This window comes from Balaenoptera physalus, assembly GCF_965194825.1.
Source record: "Balaenoptera physalus genome assembly, chromosome: 3".
In the NCBI taxonomy this organism is placed as follows: domain Eukaryota; kingdom Metazoa; phylum Chordata; class Mammalia; order Artiodactyla; family Balaenopteridae; genus Balaenoptera; species Balaenoptera physalus.
Window position 1 is genome coordinate 37,182,135 of NC_138890.1, and position 19,491 is coordinate 37,201,625.

Genomic DNA, 19,491 nt, shown 5'->3' on the forward strand with positions numbered 1-19,491 from the left:
CACTTGGGTCTTTCCATTTTTAAAGTCAGCATGTTTGCTCTAGCCACAGGAAGCCTGCAAATGTGGTTTCTTCCTAGGTTGCTCACTTACGTCCAGACACACACACACAATTGTATCCAGTTACTTCTCATCTCTTGATCTCAGCTCAGTGAGCCCCACCTCCTCAGGGACGGGGTCACATCCCTCTGTCCTGCAATCACGTTGCACCCTCTTCTCCTTTGTGGCACTTATCCTGACAAAGGTTCAATAAGTATTTTTTTGATTCAATGAATAACTGGTTAATTGACCCCTAACGATAAAAATGGAATTTGCTAAAGATGGGGTTTAGTTGAGTTCACTAAAATGTAAAAGCAAAGAACTAGGGTTAATTGAAAACGTGAGCCAGGCAGGATAGAGAAAGTTTGGGAATAAGAACAGAATTTCTTAGCAAACTGTAATTAACCCAGTATTTTAGACTAACGGTCCACCGTATGGAAATACTCCCCACACACACCCCATCTAGGGGGCATTCTGCCCAGTGGAAAAGTGATATTGGTTCCAGAGAGGATTACTGTCTCAAGCCAGAGGTGATCTGAGTGTTCATTAGCAAAATAAGATAATCCCCAAGTTTATTGTTAGTGGAAGGTGCCATTTCGGAAAAATTAGAATGAGAGAGATTTTACAATCGGAAGGACCTTGGAGAGTTGCTTCAGATATGCTCCTCCCTTTCTGAAAGCAGTAATAAACCACACCTCAGATAAAAGAATTGCACAATCCCCGTTTGTTTCCTGTTCTACTTTTGGAAAGAAGTGGCTTTTCTGGGGCAAAGGGGAAGCAGTGGGTTACGGAGCTGCCTCCCCGTCTTGGTCCCTCCAGCCCATTCTTGTGCGCTTCACGCGGCCTGGAGCCCACAGCTCTGCTCACCGCTTCCCTGCCCAACACCCTCCAGGACTTCTTACTCTCAGCGTAATAAATAGCTCTAACAGGCCACCTCGCCCTTGCCTGTCTCTCCACCCTCACCTTTTGCTACTCTTTGTCCCCTACTTCATGGCCTCTATAGAACAGTCCTATGAACTTTCTGTTTCTAAAACCAGTTCTTCTACCTGGAACACCCTTCCACAACCTCCTACCTAGCTAACTGTGTATATATACACATACGCATATATGTATACACACACATATACAAACATATTATTTTCTGAACCATTGAAGTGTCTTGCCCCTTAACCCATAACTACTTTAGGATGGATTTCCTGCAAACAAGAGCAATTTCTTTTTTTTCTTTTTTTTTTGTTCTAGTATCTATTGATCATCTGCTTTGTGAAAGGTCGTGTGCAAGCTGCTACAGATAATACAAAAGACATGATATATGGCCCCTTCCTTAAGATTCTTTGTTTCAAATGACTAATGAGAAAGAGGTTATTTACTAAAATCATATATATTATTATTTAATTAAGTACTGACTAAATACAGCCAACTGCCTAAAAGGCTGGATCAGGTAATACATGTCTGCGCGGGACAAGAAGTAATATTTCAGTGCGTGCAGGAGTTAGGAAATGACATAAAGTCATCGTAAGGGAAAGCAGAGCTGAGATGGTTTCCTGATGACATCATCTGAGTACCTACATCTAACCATACTTAAATATAATCTAGCTAAATAAGTCAATCACTTTCCTTCCTCCCCTTATTTTTCTTTAGCTTCTTCTTGCTGACCTCTTTGTTGCTTTTTATTTTTTATTAATTTTTATTGGAGTATAGTTGCTTTACAATGTTGTGTTAGTTTCTGCTATACGGCAAAGTGAATCAGCTATACGTATACATATATCCCCGTTTTTTTGGATTTCCTTCCCATTTAGGTCACCACAGAGCACTGAGTAGAGTTCCCTGTGCTATACAGTAGGTTCTCATTAGTTACCTATTTTATACATAGTAGTGTATATATGTCAATCCCAATCTCCCCATTCATCCCACCCCACCCCCTTCCCCTCTTGGTTTCCATATGTTAAGGGCAATTTCTTATATAACCACCATGTAATTATCATAATCGGAAGATTTAACATTATTAAAATCCTGTTTCTAATCCACATTTCATATTTAAATTTTTCCCATTGTCCAATAATGTCTTTTATACCTATTTTATCTCCCCCTGTCCAGGAGCCAATCCAGGATCACACATTACTCTTAGTTGTCGTACCTTTTTGGTCTTCTTTAATCAGAAGCAGTTCCTCTGCTTTTCTTTGACCTTTGACATTTGAAAAACCTAAGCCAGTAATTCTGTAGACCAGCCCCCAGGTTGAGATTTTTCAATGTTTCCTTGTGACTACCACAGAAGTGACGTTCTTCTCAGTATATCTTATCAGGAGACCCAATATATCCAGTTATCCCAAAATGGGTGATGTTTGCTTTGATCTCTTGGGTAAGGTGGTGTCTGCCACATTTCTCCACTACAAAGTGATTCTTTTCTTTTTTTTCTTTAACCATTGTAATTAATAATTTGAAGGAAAGATACTTTGAAACTATGCAAATATTCAGTTCCTCATCTAACTTCATCCACTTGTTTGGCATCCACTTTATATCTGCTTTGCTTTTAAGGAAGCTCATTTTACACTGTTAATAAAGAAAAGAATATAGTATGATAAGTGGACTTTCTCAATTGCCCCACCTGACATACCTGCTATCTCCCGTGTCAATCCAGTCTTCCTTTGTGAAGACCTTATCACGTAAAATTGAGAGACATCTGATATGTATGGCATTAGCCAAGGCAAGATTTCTTGTTTGCATTTTCCACTCTATTCATGAATGATCTTTTCATTTCCTTTTCTTTTATAATAATAATATTTTTAAAAAAGAATCCGTGAAAGGGGCATTTATTTTAATAATGAGAAAGAAGATATACATTATTATTTCGGGCTTACCACATGTCATAATATTGCTTTTGTCTCATTATGATGGGCGTCAGTAATTGCATTTACTTTTTTTCAATCTTGATGCAAGGGCTCACTTAAGACTCTGAAGAGCTTCTTGCTGCCTTGGGGTCTGTGCATTAGAAATCATTTGGATTGATTAAAGTCATGAGGAGAATTAGGGTAAGGGTCAGATCATAGGAGCATCAGGAAGGTAAAATATTACCATTTAAACGAGAAATGGAACTTCTCCTTTAGTGAATCACATTTTCAATGACAGGTGGGGTTGCTCACTGCGAGATTAATAATGCCTGACATTCACTCATCCACTTATTCAAAACAAAATCATCCTGCAAGCCTACTAGGTGAGAAGCAAACTATCTACAACTTCTAACCTTATAAAGTATGTATTTGAATTAATTCTTCTGGGTCTCTAACCAAGATTTGGCCAAAAGGACCCTTGAGAGCTTGCTTATAGGTTCTATTAAAGGAGCTCAGAAACTGGAATATCCTAGATAGAGCAGCATCCTTCCTCAGTTTCAGAAACCACCAAATGGAATGGCGAGAAAGAAAGGGGTCTCCAACCCTCACCCCCAGACAACCAGCTCAGGAAAAGCCCACGGCGTTCATGGAAACCACGTTCAGTGCAGTCCAGTCACCTCAGGCCCAAATTTCCTAGGAAAGAGACTTTCTCCTGTTTCACCAATCACTCTCACGTGAGGTTCTGACCACAAATGAGCTTCTCTGAAATATCATCAGTATCAGAAAACTTTAGAGCGAGGGAAAACCTAGAGAATAAATAGCTTTCCCTTTAAGACATGTCTCCACTTACTCTTTATACTGTCCAATTTGTTCCTCACAAAAGGCTTGTGAAAATAATTAGCATAAGACTAGGGTTCCTCATACTCTGGTGAGGGCACTGAACACCAGCGAGGTGAAGGGGCAGTTTGGAGTCAGGAAGGAACCAGAGCTAGAATTCTGAGCCCTGGGTTCATAGTCCTCCAGGCCACACTTTTGCCCCAACGAGGTCATCCATACCCTCCCCATACCATCCACCAGCTGAAACGCTTTCATGGCACTTATCAGAGTGTTAGTTGTATTTTATTTATATGATCATTTGCTTAATGTCTCTGACCCTAGAATGTATGGATTATAGGGATTGAACATATTTTTCTCACCTTGTATGCCACAGTCTACCTTGGATGGTTGGGTGGACACGTGGATGAGCCACTATGCCACCCGTGTGTCCTAACCACAGCCACACCTCGCGTTGACACGCCTCATATTTCTCCTGACCATGGTGACTTCATGTCCTTTCTCAGGTCGTAGCTTGCTGCCAGACATGGCCGTCTCGGTGGACTCGTCTTGGTACCGGTGGCAGTGGCGAGTCAGAGATGGCCTCCCACAGTCTCCATCAGAAGCCACAGCACTGCTGTCCCCAGAGGAGGGGCCGCAGAACTACAACCTGGCGCAGCAGCGGGTCGTGTTCCCCAACAACAACGTATTCCACCAGGACTGGGCCAAGGTCTCCAGGAGATACTGTGGCAACAGAATCTGCACCACCAAGTATACCCTCTTCACCTTCCTGCCCCAGAATCTCTTGGAGCAGTTTCACAGGTATACGACCACTTGGCTGAACAGTACACACTTTATAGCCAAGTATTTGCCACTCAGATGAACTCAGAAATGCTACCCTCTGGGCCAAATGCGTGTACCTTGAGAAGCTTTGTCATCCATCCATTCATTCAGTATTTATCAGATTCTACTCTGTGTTAAGTCATGTGTTGTGTATTAGAGATACACGAGGGAAAAAAAAAGGACACATTGTCCTGACTATATTGGCTAGTGAAAGAGACAGATCTTAATTTTAGGAATTATGTAAATTGGTGTAAACTATAATTCAGATAGATACTTCCAAGGAGAAGTATATGGTGCTCTTAGAGTGAGTACAAGAGAAACCGGGCCTAGTTAGGTAAGTCAAGGAAGACTTCTAGGAGGAAGTAACTGTGGAAGTCTAATATGAAAGAAGAGAATGTGTTAACTAGGTGGAAAGAGGCAGAGAGAAGTCAGAGAAAGGAGCCAGAAGAATGTTCTTTCAAACAGACCTTCATGTGCAAAGGCACTGTGGCAAGAGGGAGCAAGATGCACTTGGAAGACGTAAAAGTGCCAGCCACTCTTTTGAGATAATATATGCAAAATTATCTTTTAATTATAAAGCAAAATATGCACCTAGACATTATCCTAAATTTTGTAATTATTAGCGCCTACCATTTATTGAGCAACTACTATACTCTGGAACCCTCCATTGCATACATAACTAAATATTCATCCCATGTAATATTTATAGGAGCCCTTTAAAGTAGATAATACTATCCCCATTTTAAATGGATTTGACTTTAAAGCCCTTACCATGATGTTCGAGGTGACACTGAAAGAGAATGTCATTTTTAGTTGGCAAGGGCTAATAGTAGGGAAGCAGTAATGCGGCAAGTATATTTCTCTTCGCCACGGTTTTCATTCATACCTCCCTTGCCCCTTCCAGATGGGCTAACCTCTATTTCCTGTTCCTGGTGATTCTGAACTGGATGCCCTCCATGGAAGTCTTCCACAGGGAAATCACCATGTTACCGTTGGCCATTGTCCTGTTCATCATCATGGTCAAGGATGGCATAGAGGACTTCAAGAGACACCGCCTTGATAGAGAGATAAACTGCTCCAACATCCAGATATATGAAAGGTAAGGGAAATCATTCCTCTGTTTTCTCTGTGGCAAATAGATTATGCAAACTTATCAGTGTTTTCAAAAAACTGGTCTCTCTTCTCACATTAATTTTCTTCAATTCATTTAATTCAGTGATACTCAACCAGGGCAATTTTGCCCTGCAAGGAACTTTTGACAATGTCTGCAGACGTTTTTGGTTGCCATATCGGGAAGGAGGTTGCTACTGACATTTAGTTAGTAAAAGCCAAGGATGATGCTAAACATCTTACAATATACGGGACAACCTTCCACAACAAAGAATTATGATCCAGCCCAAAATGTCAGTAGTGCTGAGATTTAGAAACCTTAATTTAACTCATGTAAAGGCCATAAGAGCAGGGTTGAAACCTCAAGAATTAAACTCTAAAATTGACTGAATCATCTCAGGAGACCAAGCTCAGGAACAGCTCTTTGGAGAGTGATGGGCACTGTCTCCCAAACAGGAAAATGTATACCATTTTTAAAGCATCTGTGGCTCTTGGCTAAAAAATCCTTGCTTTTAGAACTTAGCCAGGTAGGTTTTAGGACCCAGAGTTGGCACACCTGTTCTTGGTTGCCTGGGGTGGAAAAGGAAGCTACCTGTGGGTGACGTCTGCATTCCAACAGGCGGAGTCTCAGCAAATAGAAGGAAGTGACCTGGTGGGTACACACCTGTTCTCTGCAAGCTCTTTCCTTGTCATACTTCTCCCCTAGTGTTTACACACTGGCTTTTTATTTTTAGTTTTCCTTTTGAAAGAAGAGAGAAATTTTCAGCAGAGAAGGCGAGTAAAAGATGTCAGGAACATCACTCGCTGGCAGCTGAACAATGGAACTGATCAGGGAAGAACCTCTTTTATGGGGAGCTCAACTGTCCTGCTATGAGAATTAAAGAGACGGGATTGAGCAGAGATGAGAAAGGAAGGCAAGAAAAGGCAGAAAAGGAAAGAAGACAAGAAACGAGTGGTGGTCTCCAACCTGCCCTTTGAAGGACGGTCCCACAAAGAGAACCCCAACAGACATTATCATGGGAATCAAATTAAGACCAGCAAGTACACTCTGTTGTCCTTCCTACCCAAGAACATCTTTGAGCAGCTACACCGGTTTGCCAATTTCTATTTTGTGGGCATTGTGGTTCTGAATTTTATCCCCGTGGTCAATGCTTTCCAGCCTGAGGTGAGCATGATACCAATCTGTATCATCCTGACGGTCACTGCCATCAAGGATGCTTGGGAAGACCTCCGGAGGTACAGATCCGATACAGTGATCAATAATCGAGAGTGCCTCGTCTATAGCAGGTAAAACGAAACACCCGGGGAAGTCTCGGCCCCAGCTCTGATCTTTCTGTGGCTGCTGCCACCGCAGGTGCTGTTTATGGAAGGATGGGGTAGGGAGATAGCATTATTTTATCGCAGTGAAGCTGTTCAGTTCTCCACAATGGGGATTATGGTTTAAAACCGAAAAACACAAAACAAAAGAAATTGAGGCTTGAGTCAATCGTTCATTAACATTAGGAGGTCTTTATTATGTGACATTTTCTTTGCTGTTTCAAATGTGTTAGACATTTAAGAGTTTTGCATAAATTCACATCCATTTTAGGTCCAGTGTGGCCATGAGCACATTGGAGCAGGTTTGGAGACCCTTGGAGAAAAGTGGCATCACTGTTTTTCAGGGAAGCAGTAGGCAGTGTATTAGGAGAACCAGCCCTGGAGACACACTGCCTGGATTGAACGCTGTCTCCATCAGTCGTTAACTCTGTGACCTTAGGCAAGTGACCTAACCTCTCTGAGACTCATTTTGTCCTTCGTAAAACTGGAACACTTCCTGAGGTGGTTGTGAGAATTGCATGTGATAATCCTTGGAAAGTACTTAGCACTGCTCCTGATGTATGATAAATACTCAGTATGCAAACTGTAATTGCTTTATTTTTAGAATGTAAAACTCACATTAGCTCGATCAAGACTGTCCTTAAGCTTTCTCTCTGATATCCCAACCCAAACAAAAATGGCTCACCACCTGTCTTGCCATGTTCTTTAACATAATTTTATACCTGTCGTTGTCTTAGACTCCATTGAGTCAAAAACCAAACTGGGTTGTTAGGAAAAGGACACGCTCTCGATCAGTAAGGGACGAAAACAGAGTTACCGTGTGTCTCAACTTTGTGACAATTCATGTAGCCCAGAAAGAAGCAAGGGAATGGAGGCTGGGCTTGCAGTGAGATTACGGTGACAAAGAGTGCTTTCTGGGCTGGCAATGAGAAACTTTGAATGAGTCAGTCACTTAGATGAATACAGCAGGCAGGGGCTTGACTTCCTGCCAAATAAGGGAAAAAGTCCATCTGTCTCAAGAAGCACCATCCCTCTGACTTGTTCCCTCTGACCTTATGGACCCCAAGCCGTTCTGCAGTTGCTCTGGTCCTTCTTAGAGTGAAAGGGGCTTGCTCCGAGGTGTGCCCTACAGCTGTTTAGGGGCTGCTTCTTTCTAAGAAGTTCTCTTCCCCGGGAGAGAACATGGAGCTTACGACTTGGAGCTGGCTGACGATAGGGTTTATGAGCCAGACTCCACTCGGAAAATTGTAGCCTGGGGAAGCTTCTAAGGAGATCATGTAATGCAAGGGACTCAGCTGTCTCCAGGGCACCCCTAAAAGAACTTCCATACCTTCTCCTCAGCAAAAGATGAGCTTCTGTTCTGTTTGCCTACAGGACCAAAATTGCACATCTAAAAATATTAATCTGAAGGTTTAGGTTTTTTTTTTTTTCAGCTGGATCTAATTATCTTGAATATTGTTAGCACACTGAGTACCTAGAGTTGAGATTGAGTCATTCCTCACCTTTGAGTAAGGAAATTATAAAGAGAAAAAAAAAACAAATAACGTTGGAGTGCGCCGCCTTCCCTAAAGAGACTGATTTTTTAAGAAAGCATTGTTTTTCTCTTGCCACCAATCCACCGCATCACTTTTTGTTTTCTGTCTTTCTCCTTTGTTGTTTTTCTCATAGAAGATGCACAGTGAGGCTGGTTCCTTGGGGAGGCATCCAGGTGGACCTCAGTGAGCCTGGTTCTCTTCTCCCTGCTTTGCCAGAAATCCTCTGCCCTGAGCATCCCAGAAAAATAGGCCTGTTCTTGGGGATAATCTCAGTGTCAGTCAGACCACAGACTGGCCTGTGCTGGGTGCTGGCCTGATACAGGCCAGGCTGTTGTCATTCTGTTCTCAAAATAGCTTCCAGGAAAATGGCAGAAAACTGAGGAGATAACAATCCAGAAAAAAGAGACATTTATCCCCAGGCTCACTGGCAGGGAGGGACATACAGGTGTTTTATTTTTAAAAAAATAATATTATTTTATTCATTTCTTAATAATATAATTTCAGAGAAATCTTTCTAAAATTATTATAGATAAAAGTTTAGTGATAATAATGGGTTTGATCATCCTTCACTATTTTGGTGAATCATAGTTTAACAAAGAGAGTATATGAAAACCAGGTTCTAAGTTCAGTTTATTTCAATACTTGATTACCATAGTTGTCAGGACTGAAAAATTACCTTGGAAAAGCACACATCATGCAATATGTACTTGGGAAGACTTTATGGTTATTGATAATGGATATACAAATTCATATTTTTAATTGAAGTATAATTAATTTACAATGTTGTGTTAGTTTCAAGTATACAGCAAGGTGATTCAGTTTTGTATATATTCTGTTGTGTCAGTTGAGGTGCTCTCTACTGCAAGAAGCAGAAACCTCAACTTAAGCAGTTTTAACAGTGAAGAGACTTTGTTTCTTAAGTCACTACAAATATGCTGAGGTGGGCAGGTGATCAGGCATGGTTCATTCAGCCAATCAGCGTTCTAGCTGCAGCAGTTAGCTGTCCTTTTCATTCAGTCCCCCTCTGTGTCATCTTTACCCTCAGGTAGATTTCCCTCATGGCAATGAGATGGCTGCAGCAGCTCCAGCCCTCACATCTACATATAATAACCCACAAAGGGAGAAAGAAAAGCACTTCCAGAAGCATTCTTGGAAGGTCCAGGAAGCTTACTCCCCAGATCCTCCTCATCTCTCAGGGACCCCAGTGGGTCACATGCCCATCCCTGAACCAATCCCTCTGAGCAGGAGATGAGATTACGCTAATTAGGTTATACCTGAGCCATAGAGCCCAGCATGAGGTTCACTTCCCTGAAAGCATATGGGCTATACAGGGAAGGTGAAAAATCCAAATCTAAAAAAGGAGGTATTTCCAAGAGAAGGAGAAACACATGTTGGAGAGGCCACCACTATGTCCTCAACATCATCACCTTAAAACATTTTTGAGCCTCGACTCCTTGTGAATTGCTTTCCACATATTAACAGGAGCAGACACACTTTGGGACATTCTGTAATATATATCCTTAAAGTTCTTCTAACCCTGAAGTGGATTAATTCTATGAAAAAGCCCAGAATAGGAAGATAGAAAATGCTAGATATTATTATTATCTTAAGTAATGATGCTGAGGAGCATTTCCTTTTGCCAAACGTTGAAGATATTGGGTTGGCCAAAAAGTTTGTTCGGGTTTGTCATACCATCTTACTGAAAACCCCGAATGAACTTTTTGGCCAGCACAATACATGATGGGATGTCAGGCAAAGAACACAAGATCTGAGAGGACAATTTGTTTTCTGAGAAGCAGCATAAAAGCTTATATCTCATGCACTAGTTCTATCCATTTTGTCTCAGATTCACACATTTGAGAAACTGATGTCAAATGTCCTCATTTTCATACAGCTGAATCCTAGGACCCTAAGAATTTTGCTCACCTTAATCCCATGTATCGTCCAGCCTAGACTTGTTTATACTGTGAGAGAATCTTTTTGCAAACAGCAGAAGCCTTGTTTACAGAATTACAATCCTGTTAGAGTATTTTCTTTTAATATAGCAACTGTGCTTGTGGTCTAAAGGTGACCCCATTAATCAGATTTATAGAATGACTTCAAGGAGAGATTAGCTTCAGAATTGTATTAGCTTAGGCTCTCCCAGGGCTCAACTGAATGAATCTAGAAACCATACCCAGCAAGAGAATTGTATTTTTCCATCCAGCTTCATACATTTTTATTTGTATTCAGAAAACAGGCAACAGGGAAGCAGGAGTGGGAACCAAGGGAATCCATGAAGGTTTTTGTCCCCATATTGTAATACGGCAAAAGCCTTCCAGTGTGTCAGCAGCCGAGCACACAATCATTCATCTGCTCAGCAAGTCTTACGTCTGGACCGAGTACGTGTATATCAACATGGAAGGCCCCATGTACCCTCGAGGGGCTCTCAGTCCAGAGAGCACGAGGAACTTGTAAACAGCTACAGTGTCCCTTGCCTATGGACAAAGGGTCACAGTCATGCATGGGCTGCAGTGACACATCTGCCTGCCAGAAACATCAGAGCCAGCCGAGGGAAGCCTTCTCTGAAGAGGTGACATTTCAGGAGGGCGCTGAAGGATGAGCAGCATTCAAATAGGTAAAGAAAACAGGTCAGCTCACAGCCTATTCACGTGTCACCTAAAGGTTGTATGTGTGATTTATGCTGGTATCAAAAAGACCAGGATCAAGAGATATCAAGAGCTTAAGAGAGAAATGATTCCGATTAGAAACTTTATTTTATTTTATTGGCCACGCCGCATGGCTTGCAGGATCTTAGTTCCCCGACCAGGGATCGAACTCAGGCCCTGGCAGCAAAAGCTCCGAGTCCTAGACACTGGACCGCCAGGGAATTCCCTAGAAATGTTTAAATTCTGACTTTTTACCAAGACTTGGAGATTCTCTTTTCTGTAAGTCAGGTGGCTGCTCTAACATAAAAAGAATTCCAGATGCTACAGGCTCGCGGCCAGTCTTCTGACAGCATGGCACTGAGGGCCTGGTTTCCCAGCTGTGGAAAGCTCTGTTGGAGAAGGCAGACGCCTGGCCTGCAGCCTGTTTTTATTTGTATGTCAGTTTCCTTCTGTGCCGGTGCCCCCATAGGAAAGCCTGAGAATGAGGAAACCAGAGGTCCTCATCCTGGGTCTGTCACCAATTAACTACCTGACCTAAATGAAGCCACTTAGGCAGTTGTGTCCCCATTTGTCTCATCTTTAAATAGTGGTCATAGTCTCTCTACAGTAAATTTTGTGAAAAGATGTGAGATGACATTTCAGAGGGCTTGAACGTAGCAGAGCTATGGAAACAACTATACGATGCAGTGCCAAGGGAGAGTGCATAAAGCAGTCTCAGCAAGGATGTTTGGCATCACACCTGGGCTTGTCTCAGAACTGCCACTTACTAAATGTGTGGACACTTGTAGTTACTTGATCACTGCAGCCTCCATTTCAGCTTGTATAAAGTGGGGCCAGTATTAGCACCTATCTCCCAGGGGCATGTGGATTGAATGAAATAATCCTTATAAACTGTTAACTCAGTGTCTGCACCATAATTAGCACTACGTAATTTTTTAAATTTCCAGTCACTTCAACTCTAATTTTTTCAATGTCAGGTCCAACCTAAGCCTTCATCTTTCTTGCTACATTTCCCACCCATTACAAGGGAGGAATTGTTTATTTTATTGGCAAAGGTCAAGGACATTCACTGAGCCACATTTACCAGTGGGCAGGGTAACAGTGTTTTAAAAGCAAAAACTTATGCTCTGCTCTCTCATTTCTCTTCTATTCTATGTGGCAGGATTTAAAATCTGAATTAGGGAAACCCTTCTAGAGCCTGGACCTCTTTCCCCTAACTCCGTTTCCACAGCACTCTTGAGCACACCCGGACCAAGATTTAGATTTAGGCGAGGGATTTAGGTAGCTTCATCTGGCCCGGAGCCTAAGCCACTTCTCCCAACCCAGCTTCTAACATAGAATGTACATTCAAATATCATATTTGTGTGGCTCTTAATATAGTAGCTATTTGATCCCCATTCTACTATCATTTTCCCCCATATAACATCCCTCTGGGAAACCCAAAGGAGATGAGATGATTGACAGGGTAGAATTTAGGCTTTGCCAGGGCCATCCTAACATCGAAATACGATATGTATTCTTTACCCTAAAACTATATCCTCAGTTTGCTGCAGCTGTTAAGTGAAGTAATGCATGTAAAATGCTTAGTATAGTTCCTGGCATTCAGTAGCCCTCAGAAAATGTTGGCTAAAATATTACTAAGGAGAGTTCTATAACCTTGATAGCCAAGAGTCACCATGAGCTTGACTCAAGGGGAGTAAGAAAGACAGATCATTGGCTGGGGTTTTGAACCGCATGGGAGAAGACAAACGCTTTACCATAGAACTTGACTCCAAGCTATAATAACATAGCAAAATAGGCCTGGGGGAAGAATCTGAAAATGCACAAAACAGAGGATCATAGTGTCATTTGAAGCATGACTATGAAAAGTGCCACTGGCTGCAGCTGACAGACCAGCAGACCACTGCATCCACTCGGCGGGTCTTTGCTCTGCATCTGGCACCAGCCAAGTAGCGTCCTCTCTAAAGAGTCAGTTTTGCAAGTGCCCACCCGACTCCCATGGCCTCGCCCTGTGCTCACAGAAGGCCATAAACTATGTGGGCCAATTCAGCTTGTCATTTCAGGATAGAATGCATTAGGTTCTCCCCCAAACTCAATGGGTGGAAGAATCATAAAACAAGAATTCAGGTGTCCCTGAAGCTCTGCACTTGTGTCAACAGGCGTGATTTGTGTCTGAGCAGGTGAGCCTTTATAGCCTCTGATTTGCCATTATGGAGCCCACAGTTCCAAACGCTGGGGCTCCTGTTCCCGACCCAGCCTCAGTTATGTTTATGTCACCAGCTTCTGAGGTGTCATCTGCTGAGTACTGCACTTTCGAGCAGGACCAAGAGACCACGCTGAGCCACGAAGTCCCCACAGCTATCACTCCTATGTCCTGGCAGACACACCTATGTGACCTTACACAAGTTACATAACCTTTCTGGGCTTACGTTTCCTCATCTATGAAAACAGTAATAATAAAAGTTGTGTCATTATCAGGCAGCTAAATGGTAACGTTGTTTAAGTGCTGGGCTCATTATAGGCACTTAATACAAATAAGTTTATTGTATTACATTACATTAAATACATTATATTATATCATCTCATCATATCATACATCATATTATATTATTATGATATCATTTTTGGAAGTCTCCGTTAGTGCGTCCATAGCAAAAAGAGATAGATGTCAAAATGACTTAAGATTAGGAAAAGCTTCTCCTCTACTGCCTCATGTTCAAGACAAATCTACAAGGAATCAATTACTGAATATTTACTGAACACTCCCCTGTGTGCTAGACACCATACCAGACTCCATGTAGGTACGGAAATATAAGACCCAGCGTCATCCCAGCTCTCAGCAAGCTTATTACATAGTTGAAAATAGAAGACACATGAAACAATTAGGCCTCTGGGTGTTAATGAATTCACATAAATACAGATGCCACAAGCTGCTGATTTGGGTCTTCATTCTTCCTGCCCTAATACTCAGGCCTCCCCAGATATATCTGGGCATCCTCAGGTATAGTTAATATGTTCATGTCCCCCAATATTTCCATCCAAGCCAGGGGTCCGGGTCTCCTACCCACTCCTCTAGCCTCAGCTGTTTCTTTCTGGAGCTTCCCTGAGTCTAAAGCCCCCGTCATCGTGGTCTGTAGCAAACAGGTGGGTGTGGGGACACAGCTGCACTCACTGCGCTCTGCCTCAGGCCCACGCTGTCTTTAGCGTAACTTTAACTTAACGCTAAACCTTTAACTGCTGTTCCATTTCCATTTTGTGGGACCAGGTCAGGACAGAAGCCATAGGACCCTTCCTCCCTTTTCAGTTCCTTCCCCCTTGCTAGGCTCCTCCTCCAACCACAAAGCCCCACCCCTCATTCACGACAGCTCATGAAAATAGACAACCACACAGATTCTGTTCTCCTGTCACCACAGCAGTGACCCTGTTTGCTCCCAGCTAATAATAACTGTAATGGTAATAATAGCAGCAGTAAATGCCATTTGCTGTAAGGTCATTTCGTGTATTATTGAACTCTCACTTTAACCTGTAGAATAGATTTTATTTGTCCATTTGATAGATGAATAAATTGAGGGTCATCTAGTCAAGTAGTGGGTTCAAGGTCACACTACCTTGTATGTAAGAAGTAGTTCTGGGTTTTAGTCAGGCTCACGTGACTCCAGAGCTTTTAACCACCCCACAATATTGTCTCTACGTGAGCACACCGCTGTCAAGACAAAGACAGTTGGGCATTTCAAGTATTCCTGAACCAGCTACAGGACACTTGACTCTTCTTGGAGCCATGGAAAGAACAGAGGTTCCAACCCAAGCTTCATTGCTATACACCTTGGCCAGGTCAGTTTCCTCACCCAAATTGGAGATTTATCAAATTTCCTCCAGCCTTGATTTTTTTTTTTTATTAAGACTTTATTTTTTTACAGCAGTTTTTGGTTCACAGTAAAACTGAGGGGAAGGTATAGAAATTTCCCGTATACCCTCTGCCCTCACACATGCACAACTTCCCCCATTATTAACATCCCTCGCCAAAGTGGTCCGTTTGTTGAAATTAATGAACCAACATTGAGACATCATAGTCACCCAAAGTCCATAGTTTACAAGATGTCTCACTCTAGGTATTATACATTCTATGGGTTTGGTCAAATGTATAACAACCTGTATCCACCATTACAATATCATACAGAGTAGTTTCGCTTCCCTGAATATCCTCTGGGCTCCATCTGTTCATCCCTACCCACCTCCCAACCCCTGGCAATCACTGATATTTTTACTGTCTCCATAGTTTTGCCTTTTCCAGAATGTCTTACAGTTGAAATCATACAGTGTGTAGCCTTTTCACATTGGCTTCTTTCACTTAGCCATGAGCATGTAAGTTCCCTCCATGTCTTATCATGGCTTGATAGCTCACTTCTTTTTAGCTATGAATAATATTTCATTGTCTGCATATACCATAGTTCATTCATTCACCTACTGAAGGACATCTGGATGCTTCCAAGTTTTGGAAATTATGGATAAAGCTGCCATAAACATACATGTGTGGGTTTTTGCATGGCATAAGTTTTCAACTCGTTTAGGTAAATAGGATACGTGACTGCTGGATCGTATAGTAAGAATACGTTTAGTTTTATAAGAAACCACCAAATTGTCTTTCAAAGTGGCTGTACCATTGTGCATTCCTAGCAACAGTGTGCGAGAGTACCTCTTGCTCTACCTCCTCACCAGCAATTGGTGGTGTTCGCGTTCAAGATTCGGGGCATTCAAATAGGTATTTTGTGGTATCTCATTTTAATTTGCATTTCTCTAATGACATGTGATGTGGAGCTCTTTTCATGCTTATTTGACATCTGTATATCTTCTTTGGTGAGATGTCTACTCAGATCTTTTGTCCATTTTTAATTTGCAAAACACATATTTTCTCCCAGATGGTGGCTTGTCTTCTCATTCTCTTACCATTGTCTTTCACAGAACAGAAGTTTTTAATTGTAATGAAGTCCAGCTTCTCAGTTACTTCTTTCATGAATAGTACCTATGGTGTTTACCTAAAAATTCATCGCCATACCCAAGGTCATCTAGGTTTTCTGCTATGTTGTCTTCTAGGAGTTTTATAGTTCTGCATTTTACATTTAGGTCTGTGATGCATTCTGAGTTAATTTTTATCAAGAGTGTAAGGTCTGTGTCTGGATTCTTCTTTTTTTTTTTTTTTTTGGCATGTGGATGTCCATTTGTTGAAAAGATTATCTTTGCTCGGTTGTATTGCCTTTGTTCCTTTGTCAAAAGTCAGTTGACTCTAATTATGTGAATCTATTTCTGGGCTATCTATTCTGTTCCATTGATCTATTTGTTTATTCTTTTGCCAATACCGCACTGTCTTTGTTACCGTAACTTTATAGTAAGTCTCGAGGATGGGTAGTGTCAATCCTCTCCTTCAATATCGAGTTGGCTAGTGTGGGTCTTTTGCCTCTTTATATAAACTTTAGAACTAGGTTGTCAACATCCACAAAGAACTTGCTGGGCAGCCCTGATTTTAAGGATATATTTTTCTGGGAGTTTGCCCAGTAGCCAGCATCTAGAGCCCTTAGTCTTCAGTAGGCTGAATTTGGGTCCTTCTTTTCTGGACTTGGGGAAAATGTTTGGATTTTTTAAGTTCCTTGTGTTTGCACATTATGTGCCTGAGTGCAATTCATGAAATGTAATCATGGACATAAAGCGGGCATCCCAATAGCATGAAGAAGAAAATGCTGGGGCTGGCGGTGGTGGTTAGCCCTCACCATAACATTAGCAATCATTGTCATCAACATCATAAAAGAAGTTTGTATTCATTAAGTACTTACTAAGTGCAAAACCAAGAACTCAGTCCCTTACATGGGTCATGTCACTAATCCTTCCAATAACCCTCTGAGGCAAATACACATATTACCTTCAAGTGAAGAAATAGAGTCTCTGAAAGACTAAGTAACTTCCCCAAGTCACACAGGTAGTAAGTGGTGAAGCTGAGATTCAAACCCACTCTTTATCCCTAGACTGCAGTCACTCTCCCTGGCTTCCCCTTTCACCCTGGGGTAGCGATACTGACCATCCTGGGCCTGACATTCCCGCTTCCTGAAGGACGGCCCAGGTCAGCTCATCATCCTACACTGAATGGGAAAGCCCACAGACAGCTAAGCTTCCGGATAAATCCCCTCTTCTCTAGTTCCTTGAAACCCTTTTTACAAAACCCACATAGTACTTGCGAAATGGGAGCTTAAGCACCTTCTCCTCCTCCATTCCCCCCCTTTCACCTGCTTCCCCACAGGATCCAGTTGGTTATAAACCTCTCTTGCTGTTTATTTACCTCTTAATAAGCCCGACCTCCTCTCAGAAAGCCATTTAGCACTGCACCACTTAATTTCTCCCCAAGGCAGAATCTGCCAGATGGAGTCTTCCTCCCCAGCCACGTCGATTTGTCTTATTTTTAAGTAGCAGTGAACATGCCACAGAACTAAAATAGCAATCAGTTCCCAGGTGTGGACTCACTGAGCAGGGAAATGACCAGGAGTGTGTGGATGTGTCCCCCCGGGGCAGCTGTTCCGAACGGGCTGGATTAGCCAGGGAATGACTCCCGAAGGTGACTCCCAGCCAGCTGTGGCCACATCTGGGCGTCCCTCAATGCAGAAGCACGCCGCTTTTCTGCCTCAGCTGGATTCAGCCATTCATCACCTCCTCGGGCTGGACGCCTCAACCCTGGAGCTATGCACCCTTGCCTTTTCCACAGCTGAGGAGACAAAGTGGGCCCCCAGAGGACCAGGAAACCAGCACAGAATAACCCAGTGCAAGAAGGAAATGTCCCCGATGTCACTTTTTCTTATCCCAAAATTCCTATAAAATCTGACTCTGATGCTATACTACTACTACATTTGGGTCAATATAAATATATAATTCTTCAAATTTTGTACCAACTAAATTACTAAATTATGTCCCCCCCAAAAAAAATTTTGAACACCCCAAAAATCATGTTGTTCCCATAGCTTCCATGCTCCTGGACACACACGACAAGATGTGTGCCTGGAGGCATATGTGCCTCTGTTTGAGCAGCACGACCCGGAGATGGGCAATCTCTGTTTTGGGGAGGGAAAGCCTACAACAGGGACGAAGAGTGTCCCTTCACCACTGCATGTCATCCTAAGGAAGAGAAGATTACATCTAAAGGAAAGACAGGTGATTATTAACAGGACAGCAGTACTGGACAGGACCTCCCAGGGACCCAAAGAATAATAGAAAGAAAACAGAGACCAGTCTGACTTATAGCTTCTTGTGTGGTTCCATTGACCTTGCGATACCTATCATCATGATGGGAATTGACAAGACAGCACTCCAGCCAAACTCACAGAAGTGACTGCTCATAAATATATATACATACACACACATACACACACACACACACACACACACACACATACACACACATATATTTCATAAGTTCATCTGCATAACATCCATCTTCCATCCCATTAATAACTCACATCCCATAATATGCAGTGGAGCCCTTTATTTGAAGGAAGAAGAATGAATTTCAGTGTTCACGGGTGGAGGTGCATGGCCTTGCCTTCGGTATGTCTATGTATGTAGCGTTCCCAACTAGCTTTTGCAAACCTGGTTTGAACCAGTGTGCTCTGGAAGTGTTGGCAGTCAGGATATTGCTCCGAGTCAAAGATGTTCTCATTAAATCACAATCTCAATACCGGGCAGAATGCTGAGATTACAGCAAGCAACCAATGGTGAGCCATCCCCAATAGGACAGAAGTCAAAGGGGAGAAGAGTAAAGACAAGTTGAGTGACAATCATTTATTCCTGGGAGCAATTTTGCTGTAATATTCAAGGATCCTTTTTTTTTAAGTGCCCTCTCAAAAAGGAAAAAAAAAAAAAAATAGAGAAAGCCTCCCTCCTTCACCATACAAGATTCCTTTTCCAATGGAGAGTATCTGCCATTCCAGTTTCTTTAAGTAGCTTTATATTTGGACATTTAACAGGTGTTCCCCAGGCTGCTCTGAAGAAAAAAAAAAATTATTCCCTGAATCAACAGATAAATGTTTTTCTGAAATGGCAGTGAGAAACAGATCTGGGGGGACTGTCTCTATTTTTCATGGTAAAAAAAATAAGGTAGAGCAGATGATAAGCTGCTCTAAAATAAGACGATGGAATGAAAAAGTGCTTAGAAACCTGTTACATCCTTTTTCCATTAAAAGAATTATTATTATTAAAATGCTACAGATGCACTGCCCACAAAATGCTCAGAAGTGGTCCCCGTTTGGGTGGTACTGCCCACGGTTAACCAGTGGCCGCTGCACTGGGCTCCCTAGAGCATGGGCACTTCCACAGAACTCTGTGGGT

The 19,491-nt window shown here is 42.3% G+C and overlaps 1 protein-coding gene across 1 annotated transcript in view; it reads left to right on the top strand.

Annotated features, from left to right (window-relative positions):
- LOC309658165 (phospholipid-transporting ATPase VB-like) overlaps positions 1–19,491 on the top strand; it is a 230,269-nt gene that overhangs the window by 171,130 nt on the left and 39,648 nt on the right. Inside the window, 2 exon segments of the mRNA XM_082456473.1 lie at positions 4,205–4,499; positions 5,425–5,619. Of these exon segments, the coding sequence (XP_082312599.1) occupies positions 4,205–4,499; positions 5,425–5,619 (490 nt within the window).